The sequence below is a fragment of the Camelina sativa genome, chromosome 18, assembly GCF_000633955.1.
Source record: "Camelina sativa cultivar DH55 chromosome 18, Cs, whole genome shotgun sequence".
NCBI lineage: Eukaryota > Viridiplantae > Streptophyta > Magnoliopsida > Brassicales > Brassicaceae > Camelina > Camelina sativa.
In genome coordinates, this window is record NC_025702.1 from 5,663,406 (window position 1) to 5,677,296 (window position 13,891).

Here is a 13,891-nt window from a genome sequence, read left to right on the forward strand (position 1 = left end):
AAAATGAAAGATCAGTGCGATTAACAATACTTTAAACATGATACAAACCTTGATAAATCACAATGTATACAGTATATGCAAAGTGTCTTAAAACATTAAATGAAAAGGTAGATGTAATTATAAAATACGGTCTAGGTTTAGAGACATGGTCTTTATAAGTTTTAAAAGAAGCAATCATTATCTCATTATCATGTAGTTGGATTCAAATGTCAACTCTCAACTAATCAGAAGAAGAGTACATAGCCCGACTTGTGTGCCTCTTTATCACTACTCTCCCCACACAAACGTGCCAAAATAAATATATATTCCACTCTCACCAAATTTCAAAATCATATTTTATTAACATACTTTGGTTACAACTTACAACTTACAACAACTTGCTCCGCACATATCTCGTTTCAACTAAAATAATTTAATCGGCCCAATTTGGCCACCCACTCTCACTCTTCTTCTCACGCAACTTCCTCTCCTCTCAAGATTCTTCTCCACACTTCACCTTATTCTATATATCTTTCTCTGCTCTTTTACTTAGCTTTTTAACAATTCTTGTAACAATGGCCCTTGAAGCTCTGAATTCACCAAGACTGGTCGAAGAGGCAACAAGATTCCATGGTTTTGAGCAATGGACCAGAGGCAAGAAACGATCAAAACGTTCTAGATCTGGTCATCACGACCACGGTCTCACTGAAGAAGAGTATCTAGCTTTCTGTCTCATGCTTCTTGCTAGCGACCGCGGCGATCTTGATGCTGTAACGGCCGCCAAGAAGCCTGGTTATAAGTGTGGCGTATGTGACAAGACGTTTTCGTCTTACCAAGCTCTCGGCGGTCACAAGGCGAGCCACCGGAGTTTAAACGGAGGTGGAGACAAAGATAAGTCGATGGCAGTTTCCGCCGCCGTCAAATCTCACGTTTGTTCGATCTGTTTGAAATCTTTCGCCACCGGTCAAGCTCTTGGCGGCCACAAGCGGTGCCATTACGAAGGGAATGGAAACGGAGGCGTTTCGAATTCGGAAGGTGTGGGATCTACTAGCCACGTCAGCAGTAATAGCCACCGTGGGTTTGACCTTAATATTAGGCAGGTACGGGAAATTTCGCCGGACGACGAAGTGATGAGTCCGATGGCGGCGAAGAAGCCTTGCCTGAAGTGAAGTTTGGTGAAGTTTACTATAAACTGTAAATACCAAATTTTCAATTTCAAAGAATCCAATTTTGCAAACAAAATATTCAATTTTTTTTTGATGTTTACGTTTTCTACAAGTTACAACTGATAAAATATTATTTATAAACTCAGACAAATTCCCATAAATTATGTTGATATTTCTACATATATATAAAACAATTTTGTTGAGTTACCTACAAAAGTAGTCTAAAAGATGTTCATGATCTAACCTGAATTGTTTGGATGATTAGCTATATATGTTTCAGTTCCTCTGTTTCTAAAAGGACACACTAAACATTAATATCTGCAGAACAGAAGTAGCAACAGCAAATTAAATTTGATTTAAACCACGACTTGTATATTTACAACCAGACTTCTTGTTGTTAAAGTTAAACTATCAAACTGAATTGGCCCCTCTATTTGAATCAGATGATCTCCTTACATTCTCATAACTCCAAAAATTGACCATATTGAGTGGCTTTCGAACTAACATTCTGTTAACTTTTGTCACTTTTACTATCGTAGCTGTGTAATCTGTGTCTTCAAACTGCATTCCGTAACCTGCATAGTTTAAAGATAAATCCCCAAATCTCTAGTTACAGAATGGATCAAAATATAGATATCGTACCTGCAGAGCTGAGATTGTGTTTAGGAGGTCCCGGCACACGTCGAGCATCCTTTCCTCCTTGACACTTACACTGCCAAGTTCTGCTGCCAAGCTGCTTATCTTCCCAACCTGAGAAAATGGGATTCACTTTTTAGTATATAAATTTGAATAACTTATCGACGCAAGTCCTCTTCTCACAATCACGTAGTGCTGATAAAAATTATGGAACAAAGTACTTTAGACCAGATATTAAGACACTAATCATAATCAGAGAATAATGCGTAAGCGAAGATAGTGGACTATTCACTTGACTGCAAGAGGAGATGGGCGCAATTAAACAAGAAGGGATGTGCTCTGTCAACTCAGTACATTGCTTACTCTCTATTTGTCTTAACAATTAGGTGTTAAAAATTGCAGCTACACACTATTGAGTACGGCAGTAAAAAAAACTAAACACGACGAGGGAAAAGATTGGGTCACCTTTGGCAGCAACAAGCATATGGAAGATGCCATTGCTTGCATAACATCAACTGCTGAGCAAATGGCATCCTTAACACTTTGTACGTTTACCTGCATATGGTATCATCATCAGCAAGCATAACACATGTTTTCTCAATACAGTACTATAGGCAATACGTGTGAGTAAGTGTCAAACCATTGCCCCGCAATCAACAGGTAGACAAAGCGTGCTGCCTTTCAACGCTTCAGCAGCTCCTACCAAAGAACCCATATAATCCCGTTCCATAACCAACCACTCTTCTAGATGTCCCATCTATATATTTGCATGAAAAAAAAATTAACTTTCTTGCTAAGTAAGATCCAATTTGGAGAAGGTCACAAAGCTATAAGAGGCAGAACATACAAAGGAATCCAAAAGGGAAAATCACTCATATAAAAGTGTTACTTAAAGAGCACAGGGGGCTAAGGCGGTTCAAGATATATAAAAAAAAAGTGGATTAACTTACCTGCTTATTGAGAATAGATATCAGTTTCAAGTTCTGCTTCAGGTGCTGCAATTCAATTCTTTTCGCTCTGACAGAATCATACAGCATAGAGATACTTATCCATGCATTGTACAATCTTTTCTGCAATGAAAACAAGGCTTCATCAGAGTTTGTGGCCTCTAACTGAAAACCAACTGAAAACTAACCACTTAAAACTTAGCCACTTGGACATAGTTGGAATAGACAAGCCTGTACAACATAACAGATTTAACTTTTTTAACACAAGAGAGACGTGCCTACGATTTTGTTTTCATTGAAACTAACTGATTTTCTAAAACCATTAGCTATTGCCACATTCAAAGTGACCGAATGTTAAAATCCGAAATGGATTGGAAACACTTATTGTGCTAATAATAAAGGTTCTAAAGCATTCAGGACGAAAAGGATTTACTAACCTCCGCTATCAACTTTTGTGAAGAGATAACAGCATTTGCTCGTGCATTAGCAAATCGCCACTGCAGCAACCTATTGTGTAATAGCTTTAACAAGTGAGCATCAGCAACCCCATTATCTCTGGTCTTCTCTTTAACATCCACAGGAAAATTCAGAACCAAAGGCATGTTTTTAGTCAGGGAGCTTCTCACTCTTAGTGGGCTCATCCTGCCTGAAGGACTAATCCCTCTTGGAGGAACCACGCCTCTCGAAGGGCTTATTCCTCTAGCAATGCTGGTTCCTCTCGAGGAAGCTGCAGTCATACCAAACTTGCTAGGTGAAGCAGGTCGAATCTGCTCACTCTTTGGAAACAATTGGCTTCCTTTTGGGGACAACACATGACCATCCACCGATACCTTCCTCAGTCCATTAGATTTAGCAACCTGTGAGCCAGGCTCTAACCGATGCTGCGACAGATTACTAGCCAATTGCGGAACTCTCCCCTTAACCACATTGCCACGAGCTGGTAACAACTTCCCTCTTCCATTAGAGCTTCCAGAAGAAACACTCTCAGTCTCTAATTCAACACTCAATGAATCTCTCGTTATCCGCGGTCTGTTATTATTCACCATGGAATTCTGAAGAGCTCTAGCCACACCATTACCAGATCCGTTCAGTTTCTTCCTAGTATCAGTGAAGTCTACACTTCTACTCAAACAACTCGGTTGCAGAGACCTAGGCCACTGCTCATTGAACTTTGTCTTCTCTTGCTGAGCTCCACAACTCCTAGATGTTGCTGCCGTCGGAATCGTCGTCTTCTTCTTCTTCTCTACAGTTCCTCTCCCCGGCGATGAGTTTAGCTTTGATCTAAACTCACTCCCTGTGAACGAATCCGCCTGAAACGACGCAAACAAGCTTCTCCCAGAAGTCAACAACATTCTCTGCGCTGAAGAAACCTCTCCACCACCACCACTACCACTACCTCGTCGATCCGAAGAGTCACGACGTGGTGTTGATATCGGCCGATTTATAGCAACAGACGGAGTCACCGGCCGAGTAACAATCGGCGATTGACATCTCTTCGCCGCGGAGGACGGTGACGACGATTGGTGGAAAACCGACGACGACGAAAAAGAGGAAGCGCCGTTAAGGTAACGCGACGGTACATCTCGTGATTTAGGACGGCGATGCGGTGTTTCTGACGGAAACGACGGCGGTTTGTTCTGTTTACCGGCGTTGAACGAAGCCGAAATTGCAGCTGTCATCTCCGACATTGAGAAATCAACATTGCGAAATGTGTGAGCAGTGAGGAGAGATTTATATAGTGGATGGTTTCTCCATCGGGTTTTGAGAGATTTCCGGCGAAACTAGGGTTTGAATTTAATTGAAATGTGAGTCAGTTTAGCACTGTAAAGTATAAATCTCCGGCGAGAGAATAGAGAGTGGGGACGAGGAGATAATTACGTGAGACCATAACTCATAACTGTCGTCGTCTCTTTACTTTCTTAATTTTATCAAATGCGCAAATCCAAATCTATAAAAAGGTCCCACATCGCTCAGACCCAAAGAGATGACTATGGAAGCAAGGGTATAAATATAGAGGCGGTGTGTACGAGCAGATTACTTACCTGGACGGGGTCAACTCGTGATCAAGAAGACGAGTGGCCTAGGCTAGTGACCTCCATTGCCCATGAGGAAGAGCCTATGTCATTATTTGTGGCAGAGGGGGTTTGGGTTCGCGCAGTCCCTACCATTCTTAGTAGTTAATTTTTTTTTTTTTGTATATATATATATATATAGTAGTTTCAACTTTTTATGCAGTACCATTAGTTAGATGATGTTTGTATTATGAAACATGAGTCAAATGGTAATTAGTACCAAGTCAAGTTTGCCTTTAATTTAGGTATCACATCGGAAGGGCTCTCATTTGTTGGAACATATCTTCGCTGAAGTATATTAAATAACTGAGCCGTAATGAGTTATAGAGGTAATGTCGGCTGAACTACAGTATATTGCGACTGATTTATGGGAAAATATCTAAGTTATGAGCGGACGGCTAACTTAGAGCATAACTCACTCAAGAGTTATTGCTGGCTTAATAAAATCTGACTGAGTTATAAGCATAACACAACCGCTCTTATAACAGAGTTTTAATCTAGTGGTTGAATTGTCAAAATTTTGGCTGAGTTATCACTATGACACAGCTGAATTAACTTTCTGAATCTGGCTGAGTTATGAACAATAGATGACTTATGAGATATGGTTATGACTGAGTTATGGTTAAGTATTATAACTCAGCCGGCATGAGCTGACTTATCGGAAAACTCGGTCATTTTACGGCTGACTTAGTAGCAAAAGATTAATTACTAGAATATCATTCAGTTACGGCTCACTTATTAAACGATACGGTTGAATTAAAAAATTTCAGTTTAGTTATGACATTAAGCGGCTGAATTTGACAGCCATTTTTTTGCTTTTTAATTATAATTCTGTTTGATGGCTGATTTAATTAGGATGATTTACATGTTCGTTTGGTGGCTGACTTGCCACTTCGGACGCATCATCCATGTCATCGTTCCATGTCATCATCTTCTCCGGAAATACGAAACGTCATCCCTTCAAAAGTGAAGGATTTACATGTTTTTACCTTCTTCTTCGCCTTGTTTTTCCCCTTGTTTTCACTTCTTAATTACACTCATTCTTATTAATTTTCCTTATTCTTCTTCATTTTCTTTAATGGATCCAATTCCGTTAATTGTTGTTTCTGGTAGTTGGGTAAAGAAACACAAATATGTATTTAACACCGATGATACAGGGTGTAGAGTTGTGCAGATAGATGCGGAAACAACGCACGACAAGTTTACTTTAAGTTTATTGCTTGTTATAAGTCAACCACCAAACATTATAACTCAGCCATCATATGAATCTAAGAGACATTTCGTTTTCTCTTAAGTATTATAACTCAGCCCTCAAGTAATAAAATTCAGCTGTTTACTTTTATTTATTGTTATAAGTCAGCCACGAAACATTTTAACTCAGCTGTCATATGAATCTATGAAACATTTCGGTTTCCCTTATGTATTATAACTTAGTCGTGAAGTAAATATAAATCAGGCGTTTACTTTCAGTTTATTTCTTGTTATAAGTCAGCCACCAAGCATTATAACTCAGCCGTCATATGAATCTACGAGACCTTTCGTTTTCCTTTAAATATTAAAACTCAGCCTTGAAGTATTATAAATCAGACGTTTATTGTCAAGAATGACGTGGAATCGTTTGCTGATGTGTACTTTTTTAATATTTTGGAATTAAAAAAAATAAACATAGGGTGTTAATTGTAATTACACCCAAAACACTAAATATCTGAATAATCTTTTAAAAATGTATAATATATCAGGAATAAACCTATTTTTCTATAACAACTGAATATTTTTTTCTAAAAACTATTTTCAAACCTTTTCATAGCTTAAGTTTGTTTTGGGTCTTCTAGAATGTCTGAAAGAGTTTTCTTTGGAGTAATGCATTACAAATTCAATATAGTTTTCTATGAAAGTTATAAGGGCATCATTAATGGGAGAACTTTTTTTTGTGTTCTTAGATTAAATATATAGTGAAAATAATGTTAGATCAGTTGTTAAGATCATAGGTAAAAAAATGGGAGAACTAATTATGGTGTTCTTAGAATAAAGATATAGTGAAATAATATTCATAAACATTTTACAAATTATAAAAACTTATAAAATAACATTTAAATTGCTTACTTATATAAAAGCCATTGTATACTTATAAATTAATATAATATTCATAAACATTTTACAAATTATAAAAACTTATAAAATAACATTTAAATTGCTTACTTATATAAAAGCAATTGTATACTTATAAATTAATATAATATTCATAAACATTTTACAATTATAAAAACTTATAAATTAACATTTAAATTGCATACTTATATAAAAGCAATTATATACTTATAAGTTAATATAATATTCTTAAACATATTACAATTATAAAAACTTATAAATTAACATTTAAATTGCATACTTATATAAAAGCAATTATATACTTATAAATTAATATAATATTCTTAAACATATTACAATTATAAAAACTTATAAATTAACATTTAAATTGCTTACTTATATAAATGAAATATTTTCTTTTTTTCCAAAAAATCTCGTCCAATCACATGAAGCCACGTCAAATAAGAACTGGGCTTAAATCAGTTCTACATAAAGAACTAAAAAAAGTGTTCTAAGCCACTATTCATTATTTTTATAATTTTTTTGGGCTTAGAACACCCTTGGTGTTCTCCCATTAATGATGGCCTAAGGAGAGAAGTTGGGATACTCGTGAGTATGTATTAGACAATTGAAATTTTAAATTGTAAGTTTGATTTATTAAGCTTATTATGAATATTTTGAATTCTGGAGGATTTGTTGCCCTAACTCTACGTTGTTGCTACCAAGTGAATATATCATTACAAGGCATATGTAGATTCTTAAATTCTAAATGACGCTCCTATGTACATCAGTTGATTAATTCATGACTCTTGCTTGTCTTGATGACAACTTGAGTGTTCTCGTACTTTCAAGAAGTAAAAAATAATTCACATAGTATTCGACACTTCAGTAAATCAATTTGGTCCTATTGTTTATTTGTAAATTGTAACATTACATGGGAATTACAAAGGCAAAGATAATAACAAATAAATTGATTGGATGTGTTTTTTCGTGAACGTGTTGGATGGTCGTTAAGATAATAACAAAGGAGAAGGAAATCATGGTGGATGAGCACTTTAGCATTCAAGATCAGTTCTATAAGAAGAATATGAGAAGACGAAATTGGAGACTTGTTAGGGTTAAGTTTCATCTCTTCCCAAAAAAAGGGGTCTGACCCAAATCAATGGATGAGCCCATCAAAAAAAGCCCACAAACTAAGCCATATCGGCGAAGGGCATTTTTGGGATTCCACCAGCCGAATCAATATGATACTCTATATAAATACCGAAGGGTTGACGTAATAAAGGGATCCACAATTCTTTATAAAGCAAAGTTAATGGCAAGATCATCTAAGCAACTCGACCAATTCTTAGATTGTTTTACATGCTCGTTCATCTTGTAATCGTTCCAATTTTTAGTAAAATTTTGGCTTGTCTATACCAATAAACCATTAAATAACCAACATTCCATAAACAGTATTTAACCATAACAATTAAACCAATAGCCCATACAACATGGAACAAATAACTAGCAACCTAGCAATGTTCTATTGACACATACCCAATAGCCACCTAACCACAATCAAACCAAACAGTGAAAAATATTCAATACCAATAAATCATTAAATAACCAACATTCAATAACCAATATTAAACCATAACAATTAAACCAATAATCCAAACAACATGGAACAAAGAACCAGCAACCTAACAATGTTCTATTGACCCAACTCTAGTAACCTAACAGAATCCAGACAACAACCAATCGAGCCACTAGAACATCTTCCTCTTCATTTCCTTGATTCCACGATCATACTTTGCCTTTACCTGCACCACAAAAACAAATTGAGATGCATGAGTATTTTCTAAACACTCAATGAGGCAATCCTCCCATCTACTGGGCTATACACACAAGCAATAGAGATAACTCTAACCATCAAACAACAATCAATAACCAACAACAAACTAGACATCCGCATCGACCGACACCAACAGGGTACGCATCGATTGACACAAGCTTGCATCAACCGACACAAGGTTCACTTGCATCGACCGACACTCACACTGCATCGACCGACGCATGCTCGACATTGCACAAATTCCCTAATTGCATTGACCGACGCCTCCACATGGCATCGACCGATGCTCCTAGGTCAAACGTGTCATCCTTGCATTGCATCGACCGATACATCGACCGATGCACATGCTGAGCATAATTCTTCCCCAAAGCGTCTCGCCGGATCTCCGTCCCTAATCACCAAGAACACAAAACCAGTGTCACAAAAAGCTTCCCAAAGTCTCTTACGACGCAACAACATTCTAACTAGCCAATAAAACACACAAAACAAGCAGATCAAAGGAATCTCCAGCATAGATAAGTCATGGTCATGTACTCACCTTTGCCAAGAAGATTCTTAACCACAAACAGGAAGATCTACGCTCCTAGAAAGCTCCTACCACGATCCCAGCTACAGATCTCTACAGGAACAGCTACGAATCTCCCAAAAACTCACCCAAAAGCTTAAGAACTCTGAGAACTTCTCTGCTCTCTTCTTTTCTCTCAAAAACGGCTAAACATGCTTAATGACAACATAACTCCCTTTTAAACACGACTTCAGGGTTTCCTAACCCAAAACGCTGTGTTTGACTTAAACTCGAACCGCACAAAATTGACCTTGCATCGACCGACACCATCCTTACATCGGTCGATGCACATCCCAAACCGGGATTTCGGTTCGCGGATGTTACAGATTTCCACAACTTGTTTGTTAGATTCATAGAGGAATAAAACGAGGAATCATAAAGTGTATGCTTAAGACTGTTTCAGGTTGTTTCATGTTTTTACAACTCATTTCATTTTTTTACAATTAAAACCTTTTAAAATCATGTAAGATAGTAAAAAGTGTGTCAATCATATATATACTTAAAAAACATCTTACAAAAATTTAAAACCTTTTTATATTTTCTTAACACCTATTAAAATCCTATATAACCTTATCAAACAATATACTTATGTTTTATTTTCGTTTTAATTAAAAATTTTAAGAAAATTTTGAAATCTCTATAAAACCGTTTAAAATCTTTTTAACTTAAAACGATAAGAATTGTGCATTATAATCATTTTAAATTAATTTTCTCAAAACCTTTATAGAAAATTAATTGTAAAGGGTTTTTTTGGATGTATAGATAAGTATTGATATACAGTCCATAATACCCTATGTGTGCTAACTTATTTTCTCTACTAAGTAATGACATTTTTTATAACTATAAATTTAATCAGAGGTTACTTTTAAATGTACTTAAAAATGTTTCTATAGATATGGTTACAAAAAAAAAGGATCTTTGACCATATCTCCTATAATATATTACTGCAAATATATATGCTAATTTTGACCCAACAGTTACCATTTATTGTAATATTTATCAAATTAACATTTCTATATTAAAATGTTACAGTCAAAACATTTCTACACAATGGGTGTTAGTGGTTTATTCATAGTGAGTAGTAAGTAGATAATTGTTTTCGGTTTAAGAATCAATTTTCAACTATAGTAGAACAAAAAAACTGAATATAACTATTACAAGTGATATAACTGGTATAACTAAGAAAAGTGGTATAACTATTAGAACTGGTATAACTGGCAGTAAAGAAGTATAATTGTTAAAGTTTTATAACTAGTACAACTTGTATTCCTAAGAAACTAGTATTTTTGCTACAAATCATTATATGTTAATTTCATTTTCTTTTAATATACTCAATTATCAGCTGATCCATTATTTTTTATAAAATTCATATATATATATATATATATATATATATATTTAAAAATATTTTTTTGTTTCTTTTTAATTTTGTACTTTCATTATGTTGTATTAGAGAAAAATATAAACTATATATCTTTTGTACAATTCAAAAATTAAAATTTGAAGTGGGGATTATGATTTAAATCTTTATTTTCTATTTTTATCACAACAAGAAAATGTAATCTTAATCAAACATTGGTTACATCTGGAGAATTATTGTCAAAAATTGTAAAGGTAAAAAAAATCATTATATATTATAATTACTGTAAATATGAAACTATATCAAGAAAGAAATAAAAAAAAACATTAGAAGCATTTTTTTGTCATCATTGAATCGACAAGACCTGAATTATAGTCAATCTCTACTATGCGGTGTAACGCGACTTAGTGGAGTCAAACTCTTGTGGGATCGGTCGCAGAGGTGGTTGAACAATAGAAGTATTTATACCATCAAAAAAATTACGTTTGCTATTTCAAATGAATAAAGAACTTATGTAATTTAACTTAAAAGTGTAATAGGGCTTAACCACCGTAATTGTGAATGCATATGATTTATTGAAATTTAAGAAATTACTTTATAAAGGAATAACCAAACTTAAAAAATTAAAGAGCAATCTAAGATTACAAAATACCTAGATCTAGCAATAACAAATAAGATGACATTCTATAAATAAATAAGATTTGCATTTCTTCGCTGAAAATAAAATAAGTTGAAAAAGATACAATGGAAATAAAATTATAAATAAGCTTTTCTTTTAAGAGCAAAATATATTGGAAACATTATTCGTTACTTATTCCACTACTACCAATTTCATCATCTGAGAGTCGCCATGAACTTCCGATATTTGCTTTTGTTTCTTGCACGAAGTCTCCGAGCTCTTTCTTTATTTGTCTCACTCTTATAGTGTAGAGACATATGTGAAGCAAATTTTTGAGAAGTATCAAACACCTCATTGCACTTGGGACATGTATATGGACCATTTTTTTCACGTGGTATACTATGTGTACGACCATCATACTCACCATCACCACTTTTCTTATCTTCTTCAGAATCAAAATTATTGGTTGGTTTGAGAATTTTCTTCAAAGATCGACGATCTTGAGGAACATGATTTTGCTTTGATGAAGAGGCAAACATATCAGAATTATGAGAAGGAGCAGCAGAATGATGAGGATGAGTAGTAGGATGATTAGGAGGAGCACCAGAATGATGAGGATGAGTAGTAGGAGGATTAGGAGGAGCAGCAGAATGATGAGGAGGGGCAACATAATCGTATGGATAAATGACACTAATAGGTGTCACATTCAAAGCTTTACGTTGTTGAGGAAGAAAATCAGCATGATGAGGAGGAGCATCATAATGATGAGAAGGATCAGCAGAATGACAAGGAGAAGCATAATCTTGACCGGGATAAACAACACGAAGAGGTGTTGGATTCAAATCTTTGCGCTGATGAGGAAAGGCAACATTATGATGAAGAGGAGCAGGATGATGATGAGGAGGATCAGCATAATGATGAGGAACATCATGATCATGGTCCGGATAAACGATATTAAGAGGTGTTGGATTCAAAACTTTGCCCTGATTACCAAGAAAATCTGGAGGAAGAGAAACAGGAATCCAAATATTGGGGTTAGAATCCATGACACTATTGACACGTTCAATTTCATATTTGGTACTATTAAGTGTATTGATAGGAAAATATTCAACACTAGAAGCAGAATCAGAGTTTCTCCTCATCATATTAAATAGAAAAGAAGATGAAGATAGATGTGAATTTTGATAAGAAGAAAAAGAAGGAGTAGAAGCAAACAAATTTGCATGGTTCATATGATGATAATTAGATGTTGTGAACATCGATTGAACCATGTTGGAGTTTTGATTCATTTTGATGGAAGACATTGCACGATGGTTTACGATATCATCACCGTATATATTGAACATATTTGGATTAGAAGACATATTGAAACTTTAAGTGTGTGTTTACACCATTTGTCTACATATCCTTTTATACAATTTTAAGTAATAAAAAAAGGTAATGAAATGAAAATTTTCAATTCAAAGTCAACATATTTTATTATTTGGTTAATTTCAAATTTGGCGCGTTATTTATGACTATGAATAACTTATTTGGCGGATTATTTAATTTTGTTGACTAGTTAGTATAATTTAGTATTATGGTTTGAATTGTAAATTCAGTATTAAATTTTACCATTCTAATCTTCTTAGATTTTGAACACATGTTTTTAGCATTTATAGTTTTTCTTGACTGATTAATTAGGTTTGATAATTATTTTGAAAATCATTCATCTTCCAATTATAAATGTAAAATAGAAAAACAAATATTTAATTCTAATGAATGATAAAGCGGAGAGATAACATATACAATTTTATTAACATAATTAAACTATGTATTATTTATAAAAATGTAAATGCAACGTATAATGCATTTTATATTAAAAACATTTTGGTATATATATATATATATATATATATATATTTATTAACATATTCATTTTAATATATATATATATATATATATATATATTAAAATTAGTAATCATCAACTGTAGAATTTTATCTGTTCGAGAACATAAGTGCATGTTTTTTTGTTACCTCCAAATTTTCTTATTGAAGAAACACCATTTTAAGAATTTTATTGTTACACCAGAGATGTCTTATTCTTATCCTAGTCAAACTTAAATGTGAGTTTAGGTTTTTTATTTTTTATTTTTTGTTTTTGGAGATTCTACAACTTATGATTATGTCTTTGTTATTTTGCCTAGGCTTCTGCTTCTTATGGATTCCACTTTAAGACAGTCCGGTTGTGGGGGTTTTCATCAATCCTTTCATGTTTTTCTTTATACTAATTACAAAAAAAATAATATGTGGTACTACAATATAATTTGTATTTCATACACTTTTAGTTAAACAAATCTGTTTTAACATATAAATGAGGAACTAAACAAATGAGGAAATAAACCGTAGCTAAGTGCGAGTAAAGAATATATTATATTAACTAGATTAGAACCCGCGGTAAATTATTTTAACTAAAATATTTAAATTATAAATTTTATTTGTTGGTTAAATATGTTATAATTATATAATAATTTTTAATATTATGTTTTTATAGTTTAAAATTTAAACCATATAATAACGCAATATAATTTATTTTTACATAATATTTATTTAATCAATTTAATTAGATATGTCTATTCTC

General features: G+C 33.9%; 3 protein-coding genes across 4 annotated transcripts; 1 reads left to right on the forward strand and 2 right to left on the reverse strand.

Moving 5' to 3' along the window:
* LOC104760638 (zinc finger protein AZF3-like) lies at window positions 367-1,352 on the forward strand. The gene has a single exon (XM_010483596.2). It carries the CDS (start codon window positions 555-557, stop codon window positions 1,146-1,148), a length of 594 nt encoding a protein of 197 aa, XP_010481898.1. The 5' UTR covers window positions 367-554; the 3' UTR covers window positions 1,149-1,352.
* Window positions 1,482-5,005, reverse strand: LOC104760639 (QWRF motif-containing protein 9-like). 2 transcript variants are annotated; one of them, XM_010483598.2, is made up of 7 exons: window positions 4,771-5,005; window positions 3,166-4,676; window positions 2,732-2,851; window positions 2,422-2,538; window positions 2,247-2,336; window positions 1,788-1,895; window positions 1,482-1,720 (listed from the first exon to the last, which is right to left on the reverse strand). In XM_010483598.2, the coding sequence occupies exons 2-7, from the start codon at window positions 4,414-4,416 to the stop codon at window positions 1,676-1,678; spliced, it is 1,731 nt and encodes a 576-aa protein (XP_010481900.1). In that variant the 5' UTR covers window positions 4,417-4,676; window positions 4,771-5,005; the 3' UTR covers window positions 1,482-1,675. The 2 variants fall into 2 exon arrangements, with proteins under 2 accessions (XP_010481900.1, XP_010481899.1); XM_010483597.2 differs by having other exon boundaries at window positions 3,166-5,005.
* Window positions 11,473-12,583, reverse strand: LOC104763163. Its single transcript, XM_010486570.2, has 2 exons — window positions 12,216-12,583; window positions 11,473-11,846 (listed from the first exon to the last, which is right to left on the reverse strand). Exons 1-2 carry the CDS (start codon window positions 12,571-12,573, stop codon window positions 11,485-11,487), a joined length of 720 nt encoding a protein of 239 aa, XP_010484872.2. The 5' UTR covers window positions 12,574-12,583; the 3' UTR covers window positions 11,473-11,484.